We start from the raw sequence: 21,368 nt of genomic DNA on the forward strand, positions 1-21,368 counted from the left end.
TATTGAATTGTTATGCAGAATGCAGCCAGTATTGTAGAGTCTTTTTCAGTTAAATTAAATAATTGCTATAAATATTACAATTCCACATTATTTCTGTTCTGTGAAGTAAGTATGCCTTTGTTTAACAAAGTAACAATGTTTCGGTAGAAGTTTATTTGAAGAAGATATTGCATAATTTTATGAGTTAGGTTTTGTATGCATTTATATGTAAAAATCATTCATAATTGTTAACTTGTATTTAACACTAAAAATTCATGGACATTAATATATATATATATATATATATATATGTGTGTGTGTGTGTGTGTGTGTGTGTGTGTGTGTGTGTGTGTGTGTGTGTGTGTGTGGTTTGGTGGGTGGGTGGTTGGGTGGTGTATGTCTCCATCCTTCACCCATTATGATGGTGTATAAGTGTTCTTTAATCAAACATTTACATGATTGTTTGTGCTGCACAACACTTTATAGCTTTAATTTTCCATGTTACTCATTTTTTATTGAATAGTTTTACTAACTAAAGATTTGTGAGAACAGTATTAGCAGATTATAAGTATTTGAATAGTACACAGGCAAAAAGTTTCTGTATTGCACCAGCTCAAAAGCTACATTTATTAATGTTTTTGTTCAGTATGCTGGCATAGCTCAGATGCTATATTTTAATTGAATGCTGCTAGGAAGTAACACATACTGAGAGATATATGTTGAATGTCACATGAATGACTGTGAGGGTGGTATTGGTGTGTATATGTGTCTTTGTGTGTATGTGTGCGTGAGTCTGTGTGTGTGTGGGGGGGGGGGGGGAACTCCTCAGGTGCGCAGAATAATCCAGCCTGTACCGACACTGACACAGGGTGGACAGAAAAGAGGACGGCAATGGTTTTTGTGGTTCTGTGGCATGTGACTGTTGTGCACTAAAGTGACTGCTGTTCAGCAACTCAAGCAATGGCACAAATGTTCTTGCAAAATAAATTTAACACACAATCTGATGTACTTAGGATCAGTATGCGCCTCTACAAGTTGTCCAGCTAATCTTGTGCATCCTCAATTCATTACCACACGCAGTTCTCCTTATGCAGTTCTTCTCTTTCTCACATAATGGTTTGCAAGTGCATAAATGTTTATGTTTTGCTTCATGGACACTTTGTTTCTTTTGTAGGATGTCCGGCAAATGTGTCCTCCATCAATGAATTTCCACCATTAACAGCAATTACAGCTTCATCAGCACCTAAAAGAATAAAGAAAGAATGTATTGAGATTCTTTTAGACTATGGTGCTGATGCTGACCACCCATTCCCCTGGTATGCAAAGATGTAAGTATTTTGTAGCTGCAAGGTACATGTATTTATTATGATTAAATCAGACTGCGCATCTTCGAAATTTACACTCCTCCAAATATCTTCTCCTATTTGTCAATTTATTATGTGCAGCATTACCATTGAGTCCCATGCAATGCTCAATATTTGTACACACAAACTATCTGATCAAAAGTATCACTGGTTAGTGGATATTATTGTGGGGTGTGTGTCCACCCTTCACCATTATGATGGCTTGAATTCTGCTGCAGACACTTTCAGTGAGGTGTCTCAGTGTCTGTGGAGTGGCAGCCCATTCTTCCTCACAACGCAAATCCAGACAAAGTAGTAGTGATAGTGATGTTGGACACTGGATTCTGGAGTGAAACTGACATTCTAACTCATCCTGAAGGTGTTCCGTCTGGTTCGGGTTGGAACTCTTGAGCAGGCCAGACCATTTCATGAATGTTAATGTCCAAAAATCATTCCCTCACTGATGCTGCTTTATAGCAGACTGCAGTGTCATGCTTGTACAGTTATAATCCCCAAACTGTTCCTCAGTGGTACACGCTGCTGTTAATGTATTCGTAGCCTTCCTCATTTACCATTTTCATATTTTCAGTATGAGGACCTCACATTAACCCTGAAAAACACTCCTTTACTGTAACACCATCTCCTCTGTACTTCGCTACTGGCACTATCGTGACAGTAGACAAGGTTCTGTAGGCACTCACTAACCTCAAACCCTTCCAACTGGTTGATACAGGGTATAGCGTGAGTCGTCACTCCGAATCACCTGTTTGCAATTGTCCACTGTCCAGTGGCATCAACTCTTTACACCTCGTCGACATCAGTTAGCAGTGACTTCAGAAATGGGTGGCTTGTAAGAAGCTGCCTTATCATTTTACACTATTCTTTTTAATTCCCTAAGCAGCTTCACTGTGTTGGCTGGTCTGCTGGTAGCACTTTGGAACTTCAGAGTGAATCCTGCTGATTTTGTGCGACTCTTTCCAGCCACCATCCACAATGTTCAATGAGTCCTGTCCATCAGTACATTCAATCTGTCTGGCCTCAGTTTAGCTGTGGTCATTCCTCGCATTCCTAGTCTGTAGTTACTTCACCGATAGTCAGCTTTGGCAGCTTCAGATGGGTTGAAATGTTCCTGGTCGATCTGCTACTCAGGTGATATCTAATGAATAGCCCGTGCTTGGAATCATTGAGCTGTCATGACTGACCCATTCTTTCATTACTGCTTCTCTACTGATAACACAATGCTCCTACCAGCCTCCTTTTACACTGGTGGCTCCATCTCTTGTGACAGCTTGTGGTCAGTTCTGCATTACGTAGGAATGTCGGTATACTTTTGGTCAGATAGTGTACACAGACTTCCAAAAGCGTTATTTATGCTACATGCTACATATTTAATGACACTGTGCAAGACTCATCAGAAAATGAACTGAGTGTATACTAAAATGTGATTTACCATAGATAAAATGTACAAATAGTCTGAGATATTAGACTATTGTACAGCAACTTAGTCAGATCACAAGACCTTGTACAGAAGATTCCATATGATTACTGACTAGTGTAGACATTAGCTACCATACATTGGTCATTCATTCCTGTGTTGCATATAACTTGCTTGACATGCCACACATCTTGTGTAACCTTGAATTGTGATTGAAACACATTTTGATTTTTCTGTTACCTCATTTGTGTTTAACATATTTTGTTGTGTAGCATTCTATTAATCAAATGTGTCCTGCAGATATGTGAAGAAAAACGTTGAAACTGCATAAATATTTGCCCACAAAAGGCAAAGGTCCCGAGTTCGAGTCTCAGTCTGGCACACAGTTTTAATCTGCCAGGAAGTTTCATATCAGCGCACACTCTGCTGCAGAGTGAAAATTTTGTTTTGGATGCATAAATATTGTTACACTGTAACCACAATTAAATCTGAAAGCAGGCTTACCAGTGACATCTACATCTACATCATACTCTGTAGGCCACCTAACAGTGTGTGGTGGAGGGTGCTTCTGGTACCACTAACTGATCCTCCCTCACCTGTTCCATTCATGAGTGGCATGTGGAAAAAGAACGATTACCAATAAACCTTTGTATTAGCTCTAATTTCTCTCATTTTTCAGCATGGTATTTTTGTGAGATGTATGTGGAAAGAAGCAATAAGTTTCTTGACTCTTCCCAGAAAGTACTCTCTCAAAATTTCAATAGGAACCCTTTCCATGATGCACAATGCCTCTCTTGTAATGTTGAGGTGTAACAGGTCATTCATTGATTGAGATATTCCAAATCCTTGATCTCCATGGATTGACAAAAGATGTTTGTAGGTTAAGGTAGTAAGTAGGAAGCATTTCACTTTCAGGAGATTTTTGATGGTTTGTGCAGATCGGAGTTGTACTGCTCATGTGCTACCGGCAACAAGGGCCACAGAGTGGTGCTTATACTTGCTGCGTGGAGTTTTTTGCTCTGTGGGGCCATGACAGAAGCACATGGAGTGCATGTGGACCTTCATGGTGTCAAAGAAATTATTGCCAAAAACAATTGATGTTCTCCAGAATGAGATTTTCACTCTGCAGCGGAGTGTGCGCTGATATGAAACTTCCTGGCAGATTAAAACTGTGTGCCCGACCGAGACTCGAACTCAGGACCTTTGCCTTTTGTGGGCAAGTGCTCTACCATCGGAGCTACTGAAGCACGACTCACGCCCGGTACTCACAGGTTCTGGCAGAAATAAAGCTGTGAGTACCGGGCGTGAGTCGTGCTTCGGTAGCTCAGATGGTAGAGCACTTGCCCGTGAAAGGCAAAGGTCCTGAGTTCGAGTCTCGGTTGGGCACACAGTTTTAATCTACCAGGAAGTTTCAATTGATGTTCTGATTTTATTGTATAAAATTGTTCAGAGTCTCTTGTGAGATGCACTCATGCAAAAATCTCGCTGAATTTTATGTCTGTGTAGTCTATCAATTAGAAGAAGTTAGGATTGTATGTTATAGGAAATACATTAAGTTCACCTTCTCTGGGTGTGTTATTCCTCTAGACAGAAGAAAATGTCATTTTCAACATCATCAACACTGCGGATCAAAATCCGTGTGTGAGAAGCTGCTTTACGGTTCAAGGGCACTGTGTAGCAGGATTCCTGCAGAATTGATACTGTACAGTGACAGACAGAAAATGTAAGAGAACTGGAAAATCCAGTAAAATACAACTGCTGCAGATTGACTGCTAGCCTGTTTCAGTGCCCCATTCCTATCACCCCCACTAAGAAAATACCCACAAAATATTCCAATGTCTGCCACTGGAGTTTGTTGAGCATCTTTGTAACCAACCAGAAAACAAACCAATGATGAAATGCATTCTCTTTGTTGAGTCTTCTCTCTCTTTCTTCTATCAGTGCAATCTGGTAAGGATCCAAATTGATGAACAATACTCAAGAATCAGTGAAACAATTGCCTTGTAAGCCATTTCCTTTGTGGATGAGTTACATTTCCTTAAGATTCTTCCTTAGAATCTCAGTCTGGCATCTTTGCAGATATTTGATTTATGTGGTCGTCCTACTTAAGGTCACTCTGGATAGTTACTCCTGGATATTTTACAGTAGATATTGTTTCCAGTAATTTGCCATCAAGAGTGTAGTTGCACATTACTGGATTTATTGTCCTACATATGCACAATAAGTTACATATATTTACATTTAGGGTTAACTGCCAGAGACTGCACCATTCATCAATAATGTCTTGTCCCATTGCTGCTTTCTTATAGACAACCATATCATCTGCAAACAGTCTTAAAGAGCATCTGACACTTTCTACTAGATCATTTATGTATGTTGTAAACAGTAAAGCTCCTATCACACTTCCTTAAGGATTCTGGAAATTACCTTTACATCTGTCAGTTTTGTTCTGTTAAGAGTGACTTGTTGAGTTCTGTCTGCAAGGAAGTCTTGGATCCAGTCTCAAGTTTGGTACAATACTTGGCAAGCTCTTATTTTTTTCCACTAAACAGCAATGAGGGATGATGTCAGATGCCTACCAGATTCCAAGGAACACGGTACCAACCTGAGTGCCATTGTCTACATCGCTATAGATCTCGTGAAGGAACAGAGCAAGCTGAGTTTTGTAAGATCTCTGTTTGTGGAATCTGTGTTGATTTATATAGAGCAGATTTTTACTCTCCAAAAACGTCATAATTCTTGAGCATACAACATGTTCCATAATTATACAGATAGACAACAACAATATAGGCCTATAATTATGTGCATCTGTCCTACAATCCTTCTTGAAAGTGGGGATTGCCTGCACTTTTTCAAGTCTCTAGAAACCCTTTGTTGCTCCAGCAATCAACAATAAACTGCTGCTAGAAGAGGAGCATGTTCTTTCTGGTAATCTTTGTTGAATCTTGTAGGTATCTCACCTGATGCCTTTCCATTACTAACCAATTGTAGTTTTTGTCTGTTACATGATTAGTTTTCTCAGTATCGCCATTTTGATGTTTGTATGATGATTGAAAGGAGGAACTGCATTATAATCCTGTGCTGTGAAACAATTTTGGAAGACCAAATTCACGATTTTTGCCTTCTTTCTGTATGAAATACAGGGTGTCTATAAATGAATATCAAGGTTTTAATGCTTTATAATATTTATTACATTAAACTTACAGTTATAAATGATATGACAAATGAAAGAGCAACTCAGACAGTTTTACCAAGAACCTTATAAATGTTCAATGTGAGCACCATTTGTCACATGGCACACATCAAATCTATAACCGAGTTCTGCCCAAATGTTGATAAGTGTGTCTTCAGTGATTCTAGAAACAGCTGCTTCAACCCGGTTTCTTAATTCAGGGAGGTATGCTGGTGACGGAGGCATGTACACATGATCCTTGATGAAGCCCCAAAGGAAAAAATTGCATGGCATTAGGTTGGGTGAACATGGAGGCCATGCAAAGCAAGCCCTGTCATTGGGCCCCTTGCGGCCTATCCAGTGCTTGGGTACAGTGAAGTTCAACCAATTGCATACTGCACTATGCCAGTGAGGTGGCACACCATATTGCTGGAAAATGAAGTTCTCTGTCTCATTTTCTTCCAACTGAGGGAAGAGCCATTGCTCTAGTGTATCAAGGTAAGAAGTGTCAGTTACAGTAGGTTCACCAAAAAAGAAAGACCCATAAACATTCTGCCGGGATACGGCACAAAAAACAGTCACTTTAGGGGAATCTCATTGCATTTGTACCACCTCGTGAGGATTTTCTGAGCCCCAGATGTGCACACTGTGAGTGTTAACATGTCCGTTAAGGTGGAAGGTTGATTCATCACTGAAGACAAACATGATCCAGAAAATCTTCATCATCATGAAACAACATTTCGTTTGCAAAGTTGGCACGTAATCCATGGTCTGCCGGCTTTAGAGCCTGTAATAACTGTAAATGGTAAGGACATAGTTTTACATGTTTTCTTAAAACTTTCCAGACAGTCGACACAGGAACTTGTAATTCACGACAAGCCTTCCGGACTGATTTCTTTGGGCTACGAGTGAACGACTCTCTCACTCGCTTAACTGTCTCTTCACTAACTCGTGGTCATCCTGTGCTCTTCCCTTTACAAAGGCAGCCGGTGTCTTCAAATTGATGATACCATCTACGAGTGTTATTATCACTTGGAGGATCGCAACCAAACTTCAGCTGGAATGCATGTTGCACAGTAACTACATATTCGGTCTTTGCAAACTGAAAAACACAAAACACTTTCTGTTTACCAGTAGCCATCTTCACTACTGCTGCTGTCTAGCGGATTGTGGCAGAAACATTGCGTGCTGCGCATGCACACTGGTGCCAAACACAACTGTTTGAGTTGCTCTTTCATTTGAAATATCTTTTTTAACTGTAAGTTTAATGTAATAAATATTATAAAGCGTTAAAATCCCAATATTCATTTATAAATACCCTGTACAACACTTGGCACTGAAAGCATGTTTTTTGTGAGTGCCAGTGTGTAACTGGAACAGAACTGAACTCTTGGATAGCGTATGCTGTGGTTTACACAAATATTTAGTATTCTAGAATATATAAAAATTATAATCATAAGAAATACTGAGAACTTTCCAGGTATGGTAAGTGCCAAATAACAAATAATTGGTGGTGGTCAGTTTTGAATTGGGGACCCGCAGCACACCAGCCAGCAACAATAACTACTAAGTCACAATGCATGCAGCACAGCTTGTGACATTACCATTTCTTGGAGAAACAGCTTCAGGACTGGAATTAATTTATGGCCTGACAGGAATATCAGCAAGTGTTAGCCATTCTGTGACAATCTTGGATACTTTCAGAGTGGGGAAAAGACAGACCTTGTATTATTGGTAAAACACCATGTTAGCACTAGGGATCATCCACAAATTATCCAGAACTGTTATAGGGTGGCACTAGCTCAGCAATGAATAATCTGGGAGCATGTGGATAAAGTGCTGCAGGATGATGTAATTGAAGCCTCAGAGAGTCCTTGGTCCTCTCCTGTGGTCCTTGTGAAGGAGGAGGATGACACAGAGCTTTATTATATCAACTACTGATGACTGAACAAAATCATGAAAACAGATGTCTACCCTTTGCCTGCATTGATGACACCCTAGGCTCCTGGAGAGGAACAAAGTATTTCTCAACTGAGATGAACTATTCTAGAATCAAAAAAGGGTGCCTTACCAGTTGTTTCAGCCATCTAAAAGTTCTGGCCATATTTATTTGGAAATCCATTCACCTTAGTGACAGATCACCATTCTGTGTGTTAGCTGAATTGCCTGAAGGATCAGTTGAGTCGAGTGGTGAGATGGGCACAGAGGCTTCAGGCTTATGTTATTTCACGAGGAACCCCTTGAGTGAAAGGTCACAAATGGCCACTGATGTTTACAGCATTCAATGCCCCACATATTGTGTACCATGCAACCAAAATATTGGCTGCTAAAGGCAGCAGGGGGCAGGACTGGAGGTATCCATTGGTGAGCACAGCATGAGGCTAAAGAGCATAGTTGAACTCATCAATCGACAATTAACTCACAATAGTGCTATAGTGCTAGTGGTTTTGATACAAAGCAGAGCAATGGCAAGGATAAACAAAGCAAATATTGCATTATATGTACAGCAACAGTTGCTGAAGTTGACATTTTGTCAGAAAGGAAACCAAGAAATTTTGCAGAATGAGAAAGAAGTGGCAAATTAAATATGAGACCTGACTAAAAAGTATCCAACCTTTAGCCAGAAAAAATATTTCAAATACCTGATGAGGTTGGGACCCTAGTCCCCTTCAAAGTAGGCCCCTTGTGCTTGCACACACTTAGCCCACTGATCCTTCCACTGTCAGAAACTCCTCTGGAAGTCTTCTTTTGGAATGATGTTCAGCTCCATTGTTGTGTTCCGCATTCTCTCTTCTCTGCTCTCAAAACGGGATCCTTACAGTGGCGTCTTCAATTTTGGAAACAACCAGAAGTCTCAAGGAGCCATGTCTGGAGAGTAGGGAGGTTGGCGAATGGCTGTAATTCCATGTATGGCCAAGAAGTCTTGGTTCAAGTAGAATGAATGTGCGGGGGTGTTGTCGTGATGCAGTTGCCAGTTTTTTGCCGTCCACATGTCTGGTCTTTTGTACAAAAGTGCATCACATAGTCACTGGAGAACATCTTGATAGTACTCCTTTGTCACTGTTTGTTCTTCTGGTGCATATTCATGATGCACAATTCCATGGACATCAAAGAAGACAGTCAGCATCACCTTGATTTTGCTTCACACCTGCCACACTTTCTTTGGCCTTGGAGACTTGAGATGCTTCCATTACAATGACTGTCTTTATGTTTCTGGGTCATACCCAGGACACCAACGACTCATCTCCAGTTATCACGGTGTTCAGAAACCCAGGATCAGTGTTGGTGGTGTCAAGAAGTTCCTATGCAACATCAAAACAGAGGTGTTTTTGTTCCGGCAACAACAACTTGGGCACGAATTTCGCTGCCATTGGGTGCATGTTCAAATCATCACGCAAAATTGCATGTCCAGAATCTTTACTCACTCCAACCTCTTGGGCAATCTCCTGCACAGTCAAACGATGATCTGCTGTCACCAATTTTTGCACCCGCTCAACAACAGCTGCACTCCGAGCAGCTTGGGGCCTGCCAGAACTCTGATCTCTCTCTGTTGATGTGCGGCCATTTTTGAATCAGTTGAACCACTTCTTAATTTGTATTACACCCATCGCATCTTGTCCAAACACCTGCTGAAGCTTTTGAATTGTTTCACTTTGAGAATCACCAAGCTTTTGACAAAATTTGATGCAGTATCTTTGCTCAACACATTCAGTCATCTTGAGAGAATTGGTAATCCGATGAACACGTTGTGTAGCACCTCACTCAGCGAGTGACAGGCAGGAACTGCCGTGCTGGAAGGCGGGGACAAAATTCACACAAGCGCATAAAGGTGTCTTCCTTTACTGTGTACAGTGACGCCGCACTATCATCTCTATTTTATGTTGGAAAATCAAAGGTCAGATACTTTTTAGACAGAACTCATATTAGCATTCCTGCAAGACAAGTTGGTGGAATGTGTGGTGTCATATACATTTGACTGTGCAGAAAATTTACATGAGGGGTACAATCAAAATGACATGTGCTTAACAAGTGAAAGTTATATTGTAACAGGTGTCAAGCCATGTATTTCATCATCCTTGTTAGGCAGGGGAGCCATGAATCGCACATCCAGTGAAATATAGTAAAGGACAATCATATTCCAAAGAGTGAGTTCTAAACATAATTACATACATGGAACATAATTTGTAACATAGTAAAAGAACAAGTATGAACAGGTTTTGAATTAGTCTATAGCAATATGGCTATGTAGTGCATAAGAAAAACTACAGATATTGAAGGGAGGACAAGGCACACTTGTTACAAAAAACTGGTGTTTGCACTTTTCAAGGATACTTGGTACAATTTACGAGATGTGCATGACAGTGGTATTCTGTGTTGTCAAATTGCACATGACATAGATTACAATGATTCCAAGGGAAGCAGTGGATTGTTGCATAATTTCAAACAGCGCTACAGAACTGGAAGACTTAAGATAGCAACATTTTAAATAGAGTGTCAACTTTATAATGTACAGCAAGCTGTGGAATTGGCCTGAGAATTTGTAGACGAAATAAACAAACTTTTGAAGGGGAAATGCATATGAAAGGAACCCTGGAAATTAAAAGTACCAAGAAAGCTGCATTAAGATCAACTAACATCAATAGCTTAATTCATTTGTGTGCAGTTATGCTGACTGTTAATATGAGTGACAGATTTACTGGAAAGTTATGTATTGTGCTGTGAGAAATTGGAGAGGCTCTGCTCCCTATGATTCTGTCTCGTGTACGTCGTCTTGCAAGGACATTAGGGAATATGCACTTCACAGCAAGCAAGAGGGGGAAAATGGGCATAAGAGAAATGAAAATTATACTCCTTTATAGCAAGATATCCCTCCTGAAAAGTTCATACCACCACTGGACAAATTCAACATCTTGATGTCTGTTTTTTCCATGCCTATGCAAGATATTATTGCTCTACCTGCATCTACAACTTAATGGATAGCCAATTTCATCATAAGCTCGACAACAGACTGTTTTGCATTTGGTTGCATGCCATCACATTCCATTAGTTCTCATCACCCTGTTACACCAGTATGATTCTATATGTGTTCTTTAAGAATTGATACCTAGCTCAATATCGTGCACAGTTTGTAATTTCGAAGGAGTTCATGTTGGTCTTGATGGTGCAAACATTATTGACCACTGTGATGTGCCATTTTTTATTTGGCATTCATGATGCAAGTTAATGGTTTGTTTGAAACATTTCTTGAATGTCAACAATGTCTATTTTGTGAAGTTTAATACACTAATCCCATGGAAGGTAGATCTCTCCACTTCCCAGACACTCATTTTCTGTTGCCCTCTTGATGCATGTGATGAGTCATTAGCAGCTAATATTTTTACTGTCATAATTGTTAACACAACACTTGCAAATGAACTTTACTAAAGATTGACTTTGCAATAGATGCAAATGCAAGGAAGATGACTGTATTTCAAGAAATCGTTTGGCAGAACACAGCAGTGTGGACAAAGTCTCAGTTTTCACTGTATTAAATGACGTTGTTGCCCTACAGAAGTTTGCTTACCATGTAAGGAGGTGCAGTGGTTAGCACACGGGACTTGCATTCGGGAGGATGATGGTTCAAACCTACATCGAGCCACCCTGATTTAGGTTTCTGATGATTTCCCTAAATCATTTCAAGAAAATGCTGGGATGATTCCTTTGGAAGGGCATGGACAACTTCCTTCCCCATCCTTCCCTAATCCAATGGGACCGATGGCCTTACTGTTTGGTCCCCTCCCCAAAAGCAAGCAACCAATCAGCTCAACATACTGAAAGATCTGGCATTGCTGAAAATCAAACAAGCCCTAAAGAAAGAGGAACAAACCAAACAAGGATTCCGATTAATAAATTGAACATTGTATAAGAGGAAATGCTTGCATGTCATCATCTTCATCATCATCATTTGTGGATCATTTTCATCATCATCATTTGTGGCCACCTGTCCTATAATATTTCCATGACACTCCAGCTCTGATCATCTGGTATTCATGAAGACTCTAGAAAAAATCAGACATGTTTTTGAAGCATGGAGCATTGCAAATGATGATCTCTGATCATGGAAAAGTGTTCCAGTCAAGACTAGTATCAAAGGTAATGTCACATAGTGATATCACCCACAGGATGTAACTGTGTACCACTCACTGAAGAATGGCCTCAGAGAAAGCTTTAATTCTTTGAGTCACAGTATTGCTCTTGGAGTACACAACACTGATGTCTCACAACTTGCATGCAGAACCAGCATTTGTGCATTCCTGAGCCACTGATGTCTAAGGTGACTGGGACATGTCAGGCGCATGGATTTCAGAGAGACCTGACCGAGGCCAGTATTATTCCAAGCGACTGTGAAAGTACTGCCAATGACTATGTTAGGTGGGGACTAGCTGTGAAAAATGAGGTCAGGCTTGCAGAGGATGAATCCACACAAGAACAGATCAGGAAGAGGACAAGATGGAAAGGTAGTGTGGCTTCTGTTCAAAGTCCCTCTCATTTCATGTGCCGTAACTGCAGTAGGGACTGCCACTCTCGAGTGGGACTTTTCAACCACAGCAGACGTAGAAGACTCTGAATCAGGTATACTACATCATCATTCTTCGAGGATGGACAGATGCTGAGTAGGGATACAAAATAACAAACCTTCCAGATACAACAAGTACTGAAAAAGAAATAACTGCTGGTGGGAGGTGGAGGGGGGGGGGGGGGGGGGGAGTGGTTTGAACTGGTGACCTACAGCGCACTTGTCCACACTGCAAGCTGCTACGCCACATTGTGTGCAGTACAACTTGTGGCAGTATGTCCAAACAGTATTGAAGTTATACTGAAAATGAACATCACACATGTCTGTTCTCTTAAAATTGCATGACACACTTGTTGTTGTTGTGGTCTTCAGTCTTGAGACTGGTTTGATGCAGCTCTCCATTCCATTCTATCCTGTGCAAGCTTCTTCATCTCCCAGTACCTACTGCAGCCTACATCCTTCTGAATCTGCTTAGTGTATTCATCTCTTGGTCTCCCTCTATGATTTTTACCCTCCACGCTGCCCTCCAATACTAAATTGGTGATCCCTTGATGCCTTAGAACAACTGATCCCTTCTTCTAGTCAAGTTGTGCCACAAACTCCTCTTCTCCCCAATCCTATTCAGTACCTCCTCATTAGATATGTGATCTACCCATCTAATCTTTAGCATCCTTCTGTAGCACCACATTTCGAAAGCTTCTATTCTCTTCTTGTCCAAACTATTTATCGCCCATGTTTCACTTCCATACATGGCTACACTCCATACAAATACTTTCGGAAATGACTTCCTGACACTTAAATCTATACTCGATGTTAACAAATTTCTCTTCTTCAGAAACGCTTTCCTTGCCATTGCCAGTCTACATTTTATATCCTCTCTACTTCGACCATCATCAGTTATTTTGCTCCCCAAATAGCAAAACTCCTTTACTACTTTAAGTGTCTCATTTCCTAATATAATTCCCTCAACATCACCCGATTTAATTCGACTACATTCCATTATCCTCGTTTTGCTTTTGTTGATGTTCATCTTACATCATCCTTTCAAGACACTGTCCATTCCATTCAACTGCTCTTCCAAGTCCTTTGCTGTCTCTGACAGAATTACAATGTCATTGGCGAACCTCAAAGTTTATATTTCTTCTCCATGGATTTTAATACTGACTCCGAATTTTTCTTGTATAAAAGACATTTTCTTGTAAAGTAAACACACCAAGCTATTGAGAGTTTTTGTTTTATTACTCTCCACAAGTAAGCATCAGCTTGCAACAAGATGCAGAGTAATAAAACAAAAACTGTTGCCAGCTTAGCATGATTAGCTTACAAGAAAGTGATGCAGGTCTCTGATTTCCAAAAAAACATTTGAAATGAAGCCCCACTGCAGATTATTGCTAATGAAGGTACGAGCATACGAAATAGGTTCCCAGGTATGTGAGTGGCTTAAAGACTTCTTAAGTAATAGCACCCAGTACATTCTCCTTGACGGTGAGTGTTCATCAGAGAGAAAGGTATCATTAGGAGTGCTGCAGGGAAGTTTGAAAGGACCGTTGTTTTTGTACATAAATGATCTGACAGATAGTGTGGGCAGCAATCTGCAGTTGTTTGCTGGTGACGCTGTGATATATGGAAAGGTGTCATCATTGAGAGACAGTAGGTGGATACATAATGACTCAAAGTTGTTAGTTGGTGTGATGAATGGCAGTCAGCTCTAAATGTAGACAAACGTAAGTTAATGCAGATGAGTAGGAAAAACATCCCATTAATGTTCAAATACCATTTTAGAAATGGCCTGCTTGACACAGTCGTGTCATTTAAATATCTGACCTTAATGCTGCAACACAATATTAAATGAAATGAGCATGTGAGGATTGTGGCAGGAAAAGTGAAAGGTCAGCTTTGGTTTATCGGGAAAATTTAGGAAAAAAGTGGTTCATTTGTCAAAGAGACTGCATCCTTCAGTACTGCTCAAGTGTTTGGAATCCACACTCAGTCCTATTAAAAGAAGACATTGAAGCAATTCAGTGGCAGGCCACTAAATGTTCAAGCAACATACAAGTATTACAGGGATGCTTCAGGAACTCAAATAGAAATCCCTGGAGGGAAGGCGATATTCTTTCCGAGAAACATTATAGAGAAAATTTAGAGAACTGGCATCTGAAGGTGACTGCAGAACTATTCTATTACCCTCAACATACATTTTGCTTAAGGGCCGTGAAGATAAGATATGAGAAATTAGGGCTCATATGGAGGAATGTAACAGTCAGGAAAGAAAGGCAATGACTAGTAGTGCTTCAGGATACCCTCCACCATGTGCTGTATGGTGGGTTGTGGAGTATGTATGTTGATGTAAATGTAGACTGTCAGTTGTCATATTGTTCGTGCCAGCAATGTAATGAGACTATCTACAGTCAGATTTAACACTGATGTCAATTTTCTTCACAGGTACCCCCTATCCTTCCTGCCAGCAGCCTGGTATTATGCATTGCGTCTTCACCCAGATGAAAACTGGTGAGTATACTTGCTCATGTATTTCCAGCTCCTAGCTGTAAGGTATCACACATATTTGTTGATTTGCAAAACTGAATTTGCAATCTGCAGGAGGGAGTGGGAGGAGGGAAGGAAACAAAGAAAATGTTCTTATTTAGCTATGGAGAGTCTTGTGGGACTTCATTCTTACAGAACTTGAAATTGTGCTAGCCTCTGTTTACAAGAAAAGATGCTGAAGATTAGATGGGTAGATCACATAACTAATGAGGAGGTGTTGAATAGGATTGGGGAGAAGAGAAGTTTGTGGCACAACTTGACTAGAAGAAGGGATCGGTTGGTAGGACATGTTTTGAGGCATCAAGGGATCACCAATTTAGTATTGGAGGGCAGCGTGGAGGGTAAAAATCGTAGAGGGAGACCAAGAGATGAATACACCAAGCAGATTCAGAAAGATGTAGGTTGCAGTAGGTACTGGGAGATGAAGAAGCTTGCACAGGATAGAGTAGCATGGAGAGCTGCATCAAACCAGTCTCAGGACTGAAGACCACAACAACAATAACATTAGTATTCTAACAGTGTTCTTGTAGGATGGTGAATAAGAAGAAAGATCATTAACTTTATTTCAGTGGAAACACTAACCTTTCCAACCACACAAAAGTGCAAAATAACATTTTCATCCATGCCACATTGGTTGATCAGTCCTCACTGTAATGAATCACTAATAGGCTTTAAATTATTTGGTACAGATTTTAACACTGATACACATAGAAGCCATAGGAAGATGATATGCACATGTAGAAAATATTGTCAGCTTTTATGCAATTGAGGAGCTGGTAAAATTTGTGGGGATTTTGACCAACAGGAAGTTTATTAAACAAATTTTTACATGTATAGCTATAGCATGTAATGGAGGTTACTGTTTTTTCCACAGCTGCTTGTTACATTTTTGTCATTCCTCGGTCTGTCAACTTTTTAAATGTGATAGTGGTATTTTTCCATAGTTCCCTTTGAACAATTTGAGCAACTGGTCTCACACGTGGGAAGAATCTGTTTGAAGTCTCCATTCAGGGTTGTTCCCTGTATGGGAATGTGGCCAATTCCTTTCCCTAGCCCTCTTCATTGGCATTATCTGTAATGACCTGCTTCTTAAAAACTAACTTTCTTCCCCTTGTAAATATCCATCCAATTATCTCTTGTTTTTCTTTGCTTTTATTCATACAATGTAAATATGCATTTCTTTTCTGATGTAATCTTTTATGTTTTACCATTCTTAAACATACAAGCATTATGCAGGTGGTGGCAGCAGTGGTGTAAATGCCATAGTGAAGAATGTGACCAGACAGAGTCTTGCCATTTTTATTTATTTATGTATTCAATGAGGAAGCAATGTTCAAATTTGCAAGGACTGGCCTAGCAAGTCAAGGCTTACATCAAGTGTCAACACACCACCTGCTTCAAAAACATTGTCTTTTTTTGTGAGACTTCAGATCATGTCTATAGGTAGAAGGTTCATTATTGCCATCCTTTGGGTAAGTCACTTGAATAGCACTGTCAGGCAATACCACTAATAATAGTAGAAGCACTGCAGTGCTGCATACGATTGATACTATACTCGACCTCTTTCGGGGACAGGATCATTGTATCAATACCTCCTGTGAAATGCGAGCCTTTGAATGTCACAGACAACAATCACATCATGTCTTCCTGTATCAGCATCACCTTGTCAAGGAGTATACAGGAGGCAGCCAGTCAGCCTCAAATAGCCACATCATGTTCCAGTAAATAACGCCAATCCCCATTTCCCAGCATCTGCAATTGATGCCAGTGACAGATCTGTATGAAATTTTGTTATTCACTGCACCATTTCTGTTTGTACTGCACTATGTTTCCACGGAACAGTTACTTGTGTTTGTACGTTGTTGTTTTCAGCATATTTATGTCTTTTAACTAATCAAGTCAAAATCTTTTTATGTGAGCTGTCCTTTGTATTTGCATTTCCTGGATGGTGTCTAGCTTGTCTTGGAGTTTCAGTAAATTCTGTAAAAGATTGCTGTGCACTCTGAAACCAAGTTCATTAGTTTCATGAGACTACAGCAGTTGGGGATATGATTGCTGTGTCAGAGCATTACCTTCAGTGAGGCCAACCAATTCTGTAGAGGGATACAAGTTTTTTTTATTTGACATGACTGTGTGGAATGTGAACTATATTTGGAAAAGGATAGATTGCTATTGAATATAAATACACTCCTGGAAATTGAAATAAGAACACCGTGAATTCATTGTCCCAGGAAGGGGAAACTTTATTGACACATTCCTGGGGTCAGATACAGCACATGATCACACTGACAGAACCACAGGCACATAGACACAGGCAACAGAGCATGCACAATGTCGGCACTAGAACAGTGTATATCCACCTTTCGCAGCAATGCAGGCTGCTATTCTCCCATGGAGACGATCATAGAGATGCTGGATGTAGTCCTGTGGAACGGCTTGCCGTGCCATTTCCACCTGGCGCCTCAGTTGGACCAGCGTTCGTGCTGGACGTGCAGACCGCGTGAGACGACGCTTCATCCAGTCCCAAACATGCTCAATGGGGGACAGATCCGGAGATCTTGCTGGCCAGGGTAGTTGACTTACACCTCCTAGAGCACGTTGGGTGGCACGGGATACATGCGGACGTGCATTGTCCTGTTGGAACAGCAAGTTCCCTTGCCGGTCTAGGAATGGTAGAACGATGGGTTCGATGACGGTTTGGATGTACCGTGCACTATTCAGTGTCCCCTCGACGATCACCAGTGGTGTACGGCCAGTGTAGGAGATCGCTCCCCACACCATGATGCCGGGTGTTGGCCCTGTGTGCCTCGGTCGTATGCAGTCCTGATTGTGGTGCTCACCTGCACGGCGCCAAACACGCATATGACCATCATTGGCACCAAGCCAGAAGCTACTCTCATCGCTGAAGATGACACGTCTCCATTCGTCCCTCCATTCACGCCTGTCGCGACACCACTGGAGGCGGGCTGCACGATGTTGGGGCGTGAGCGGAAGACGGCCTAACGGTGTGCGGGACCGTAGCCCAGCTTCATGGAGACGGTTGCGAATGGTCCTCGCCGATACCCCAGGAGCAACAGTGTCCCTAATTTGCTGGGAAGTGGCGGTGCGGTCCCCTACGGCACTGCGTAGGATCCTACGGTCTTGGCGTGCATCCGTGCGTCGCTGTGGTCCGGTCCCAGGTCGACGGGCACGTGCACCTTCCACCGACCACTGGTGACATCATCGATGTACTGTGGAGACCTGACGCCCCACGTGTTGAGCAATTCGGCGGTACGTCTACCCGGCCTCCCGCATGCCCACTATACGCCCTCGCTCAAAGTCCGTCAACTGCACATACGGTTCACGTCCACGCTGTCGCGGCATGCTACCAGTGTTAAAGACTGCGATGGAGCTCCGTATGCCACGGCAAACTGGCTGACACTGACGGCGGCGGTGCACAAATGCTGCGCAGCTAGCGCCATTCGACGGCCAACACCGCGGTTCCTGGTGTGTCCGCTGTGCCGTGCGTGTGATCATTGCTTGTACAGTCCTCTCGCAGTGTCCGGAGCAAGTATGGTGGGTCTGACACACCGGTGTCAATGTGTTCTTTTTTCCATTTCCGGGAGTGTATTTTTATATACGAGAGTTGGAACTTAAATAGTGGCAACTATTTATTCACAACCGATACAAAAGAGTTACATGTTTGCACCTGTTACTGTCCTTCAGAGTAGTCACCAGCACTGTGTAGAACCCATTGCCAGTGATGTAGAAAGTGTAGTATACTGTTAGCAGAGCCTACTCTGTTGGTGGTGTGAATGGAGCGGCCTACTGCCTGTCAAATCTCTGGAACAGTTCTGAAGCAAATGCCATGAAGTGGTCCCTTCATCTTCAGACTCAAATAAAGGTCACAATGACTCAAGTGCAGGGAGTAAGGTGGATGGGACATTACTTCCAAGTCCCATTGACTGCTGTATGCGCCTGCACATTGTCATGCATAATGGTGGGTGGGTTTCGCAGAAAGTGTCGCTGCTTCTTTCGCAAAACTGGTCGCAGGTGATTCTCCAAAAATGAACAGTAATACTGTGCATTGATGGTCTGCCATGGAGGGACATAATGCATTAGGATAACACCATCACAGTCATACACGAGAATCATCATAACCTTAGACTGCTTCATTCGCACCATCAACAGAACAGGCTCTGCTAATGGTATAGTATGCCTTCCACATCACTGGCAATGGGTTCTACACAACACTGGTGACTACTTTGAAGGACAGTAACACGTGCAAACATGTAACTCTTTTGTATCGGTTGTGAATAAATACTTACCACTATTTAAGTTCCGACCCTCTTATATTAATTCCTAATTTTAGTGTTATTGCAAACCGATCTTTACAGTGTGTAGCTCTCTGTTCTTTTCCTAATATTATTGATATTCCAAAGTGGGGTTTCCATTGTGAGAAATGTGAATATTAAAAGAGATGGAGTTGGTGTTAACATGGAGAGCTGTTGTGGATAGCTGTTGTGGATACGTTTCTGTCTGCATCTGCCAATGCAAAATATGTGCCACAAGCTCTCTGTAGTATGTGAACTGATGGTGCAGACATAGTAATGTTATTTTTGTTGTGACTTGCCAATCTTTCAAAGTGCCGCCGCACAGTTACGCGCGTCCTCTACATGCAGCACTGTCTGCCAGCCATGCAGCAGCAGTGCCACCTAAGCAGCCAGCCAGCCAGTGGCTGCTAGACTTGGACTCAGTTATGATTTGACTGTTAAAGTGTACACACGTCTTACTCTGTTTGCTTGATCTGTGACTTTCATGTATTGCGTCGTCCTTGAAATATATTTGTTCAACTTGAAGTTTTAACAATTGGTGACGAGATAGTGAATTTTTCTTTTTCATCGTTGACCCGCGTGTTTCCACGGCTACTTTAGAGCAACTATTGCAAGGTCTCATAGAACAGAAAATGCTTCTCACAAATGCGATTCATGATTTTGTCGTGGCATCAAATGCGGGGCATCTCTCGTCGTTGTCTCTACCTCCTTTTCCTCCTTACGACAAGACGGTGGAAGACTGGTCTGATTACGAGAAACGTCTTCGACAGCACTTCTTGGCATTTCATGTCGTGGATGACCAAACATGTAAGTCTCTGTTCCTTTCATCGATTTCACCTTGAATTATCGGTTGTTGTCGCACTTGGCTCCTTTGAAACACACCCTACAAAGAAGTTAGGCAACATGCCCTTCAGTTGGCAAATCCGACTCTAGATGAAGTCCTATCCATCGCTCAGTCTTTTGAAATTTCTTGCACTGCAGGAGCGCAAATAGAGGCATGGTGTGATGTCGGGGAAATACAACCTGTGTGTGCTGTTGATGAAGCATGTAGCGTGTCCCCGCCGGCCGACGTGGCCGCAGTACGCTCCCAAGTGCAGCCTCGGCCTAACCGTAAACACACCCCTACGAAACTGCAGCAAAACCCACGGCAACTTCCTTCATGTCCGTGGTGTTTTACGAAACATTCATGAGAAGATTGTCCACAACGTTGGACCATGTGTCACAAATGCAAAAAAAAAGGGTCACGTGTCATCCGTTTGCAAATCTGACCGCATACATGATGTTCATGCACATGACGCTGATTCTAATTCTGTGTCGTCTGTCAATTGTACTTCTTCCCTTTCAGGGAAGTTATTCCTCACTGTCCAAATACTTGGTCGAGATGTTCGCATGCAGGTGGAAACTGGTTCTGCTGCCACTATCAACAGTTCTCAAACGTATCTTCAGTTGGGTTCTCCAATCCTGTCACCTGTCACTAGGCAATTATGGACTTACAATAAACAGAAGATTTCTCTCTTGGGACAATTTTATGCTGAGGTATCTTACAAATCTGTCGTTCACACTGTTCCCATATTTGTGGTCGACCATAGTAACGTGAGAATCTTTTTGGTTTCGATGCCTTTCGCGTTTTTGGGTTCTCCGTAGATGACTCTGTCAATGTCATCTCTGATGCTATTCCTTATGCTCAGTTGGATTCCTTGTTGACAACATTTTCGTCCTTAATTTTCTCCTGGGTTAGGCCATGTAAATGACTTTGAAGCTCATATCACGCTCAAACCCACTGCTCGGCCTAAGTTTTTTCGGGCTCGGCCCATTCCTGTGGCCCTTAAAGATCAGGTCAAACGGGAGCTGGATCATCTCACTGCTTCAGGGGTCTTGCTTCCTGTCACTTCCAGTGAGTGGTCCTCTCCTGTCGACATTGCTAAGCCAAATGGTGATATTCGTCTCTGTGGTGATTTCAAAGCCACTGTAAATGCTCAATGCATTATCGACGCTTACCCTATGCCTTGACCTGAAGAATCGTTCA

At 41.8% G+C, this 21,368-nt stretch overlaps 1 protein-coding gene across 6 annotated transcripts in view; it reads left to right on the forward strand.

Annotated features, from left to right (window-relative positions):
- The window catches only part of LOC126210645 (ankyrin repeat and protein kinase domain-containing protein 1-like), a 206,979-nt gene that overhangs the window by 166,232 nt on the left and 19,379 nt on the right, over positions 1–21,368 (forward strand). For all 6 annotated transcript variants that reach the window (XM_049939966.1, XM_049939965.1, XM_049939968.1 and 3 more), the window contains 2 exons: positions 1,154–1,307; positions 14,928–14,993. In XM_049939966.1, coding sequence (XP_049795923.1) covers positions 1,154–1,307; positions 14,928–14,993 — 220 coding nt within the window. The remainder of the gene's footprint in view (positions 1–1,153; positions 1,308–14,927; positions 14,994–21,368) is intronic.

The sequence above is a fragment of the Schistocerca nitens genome, chromosome 10 (genome assembly GCF_023898315.1).
Source record: "Schistocerca nitens isolate TAMUIC-IGC-003100 chromosome 10, iqSchNite1.1, whole genome shotgun sequence".
Taxonomy (NCBI): domain Eukaryota; kingdom Metazoa; phylum Arthropoda; class Insecta; order Orthoptera; family Acrididae; genus Schistocerca; species Schistocerca nitens.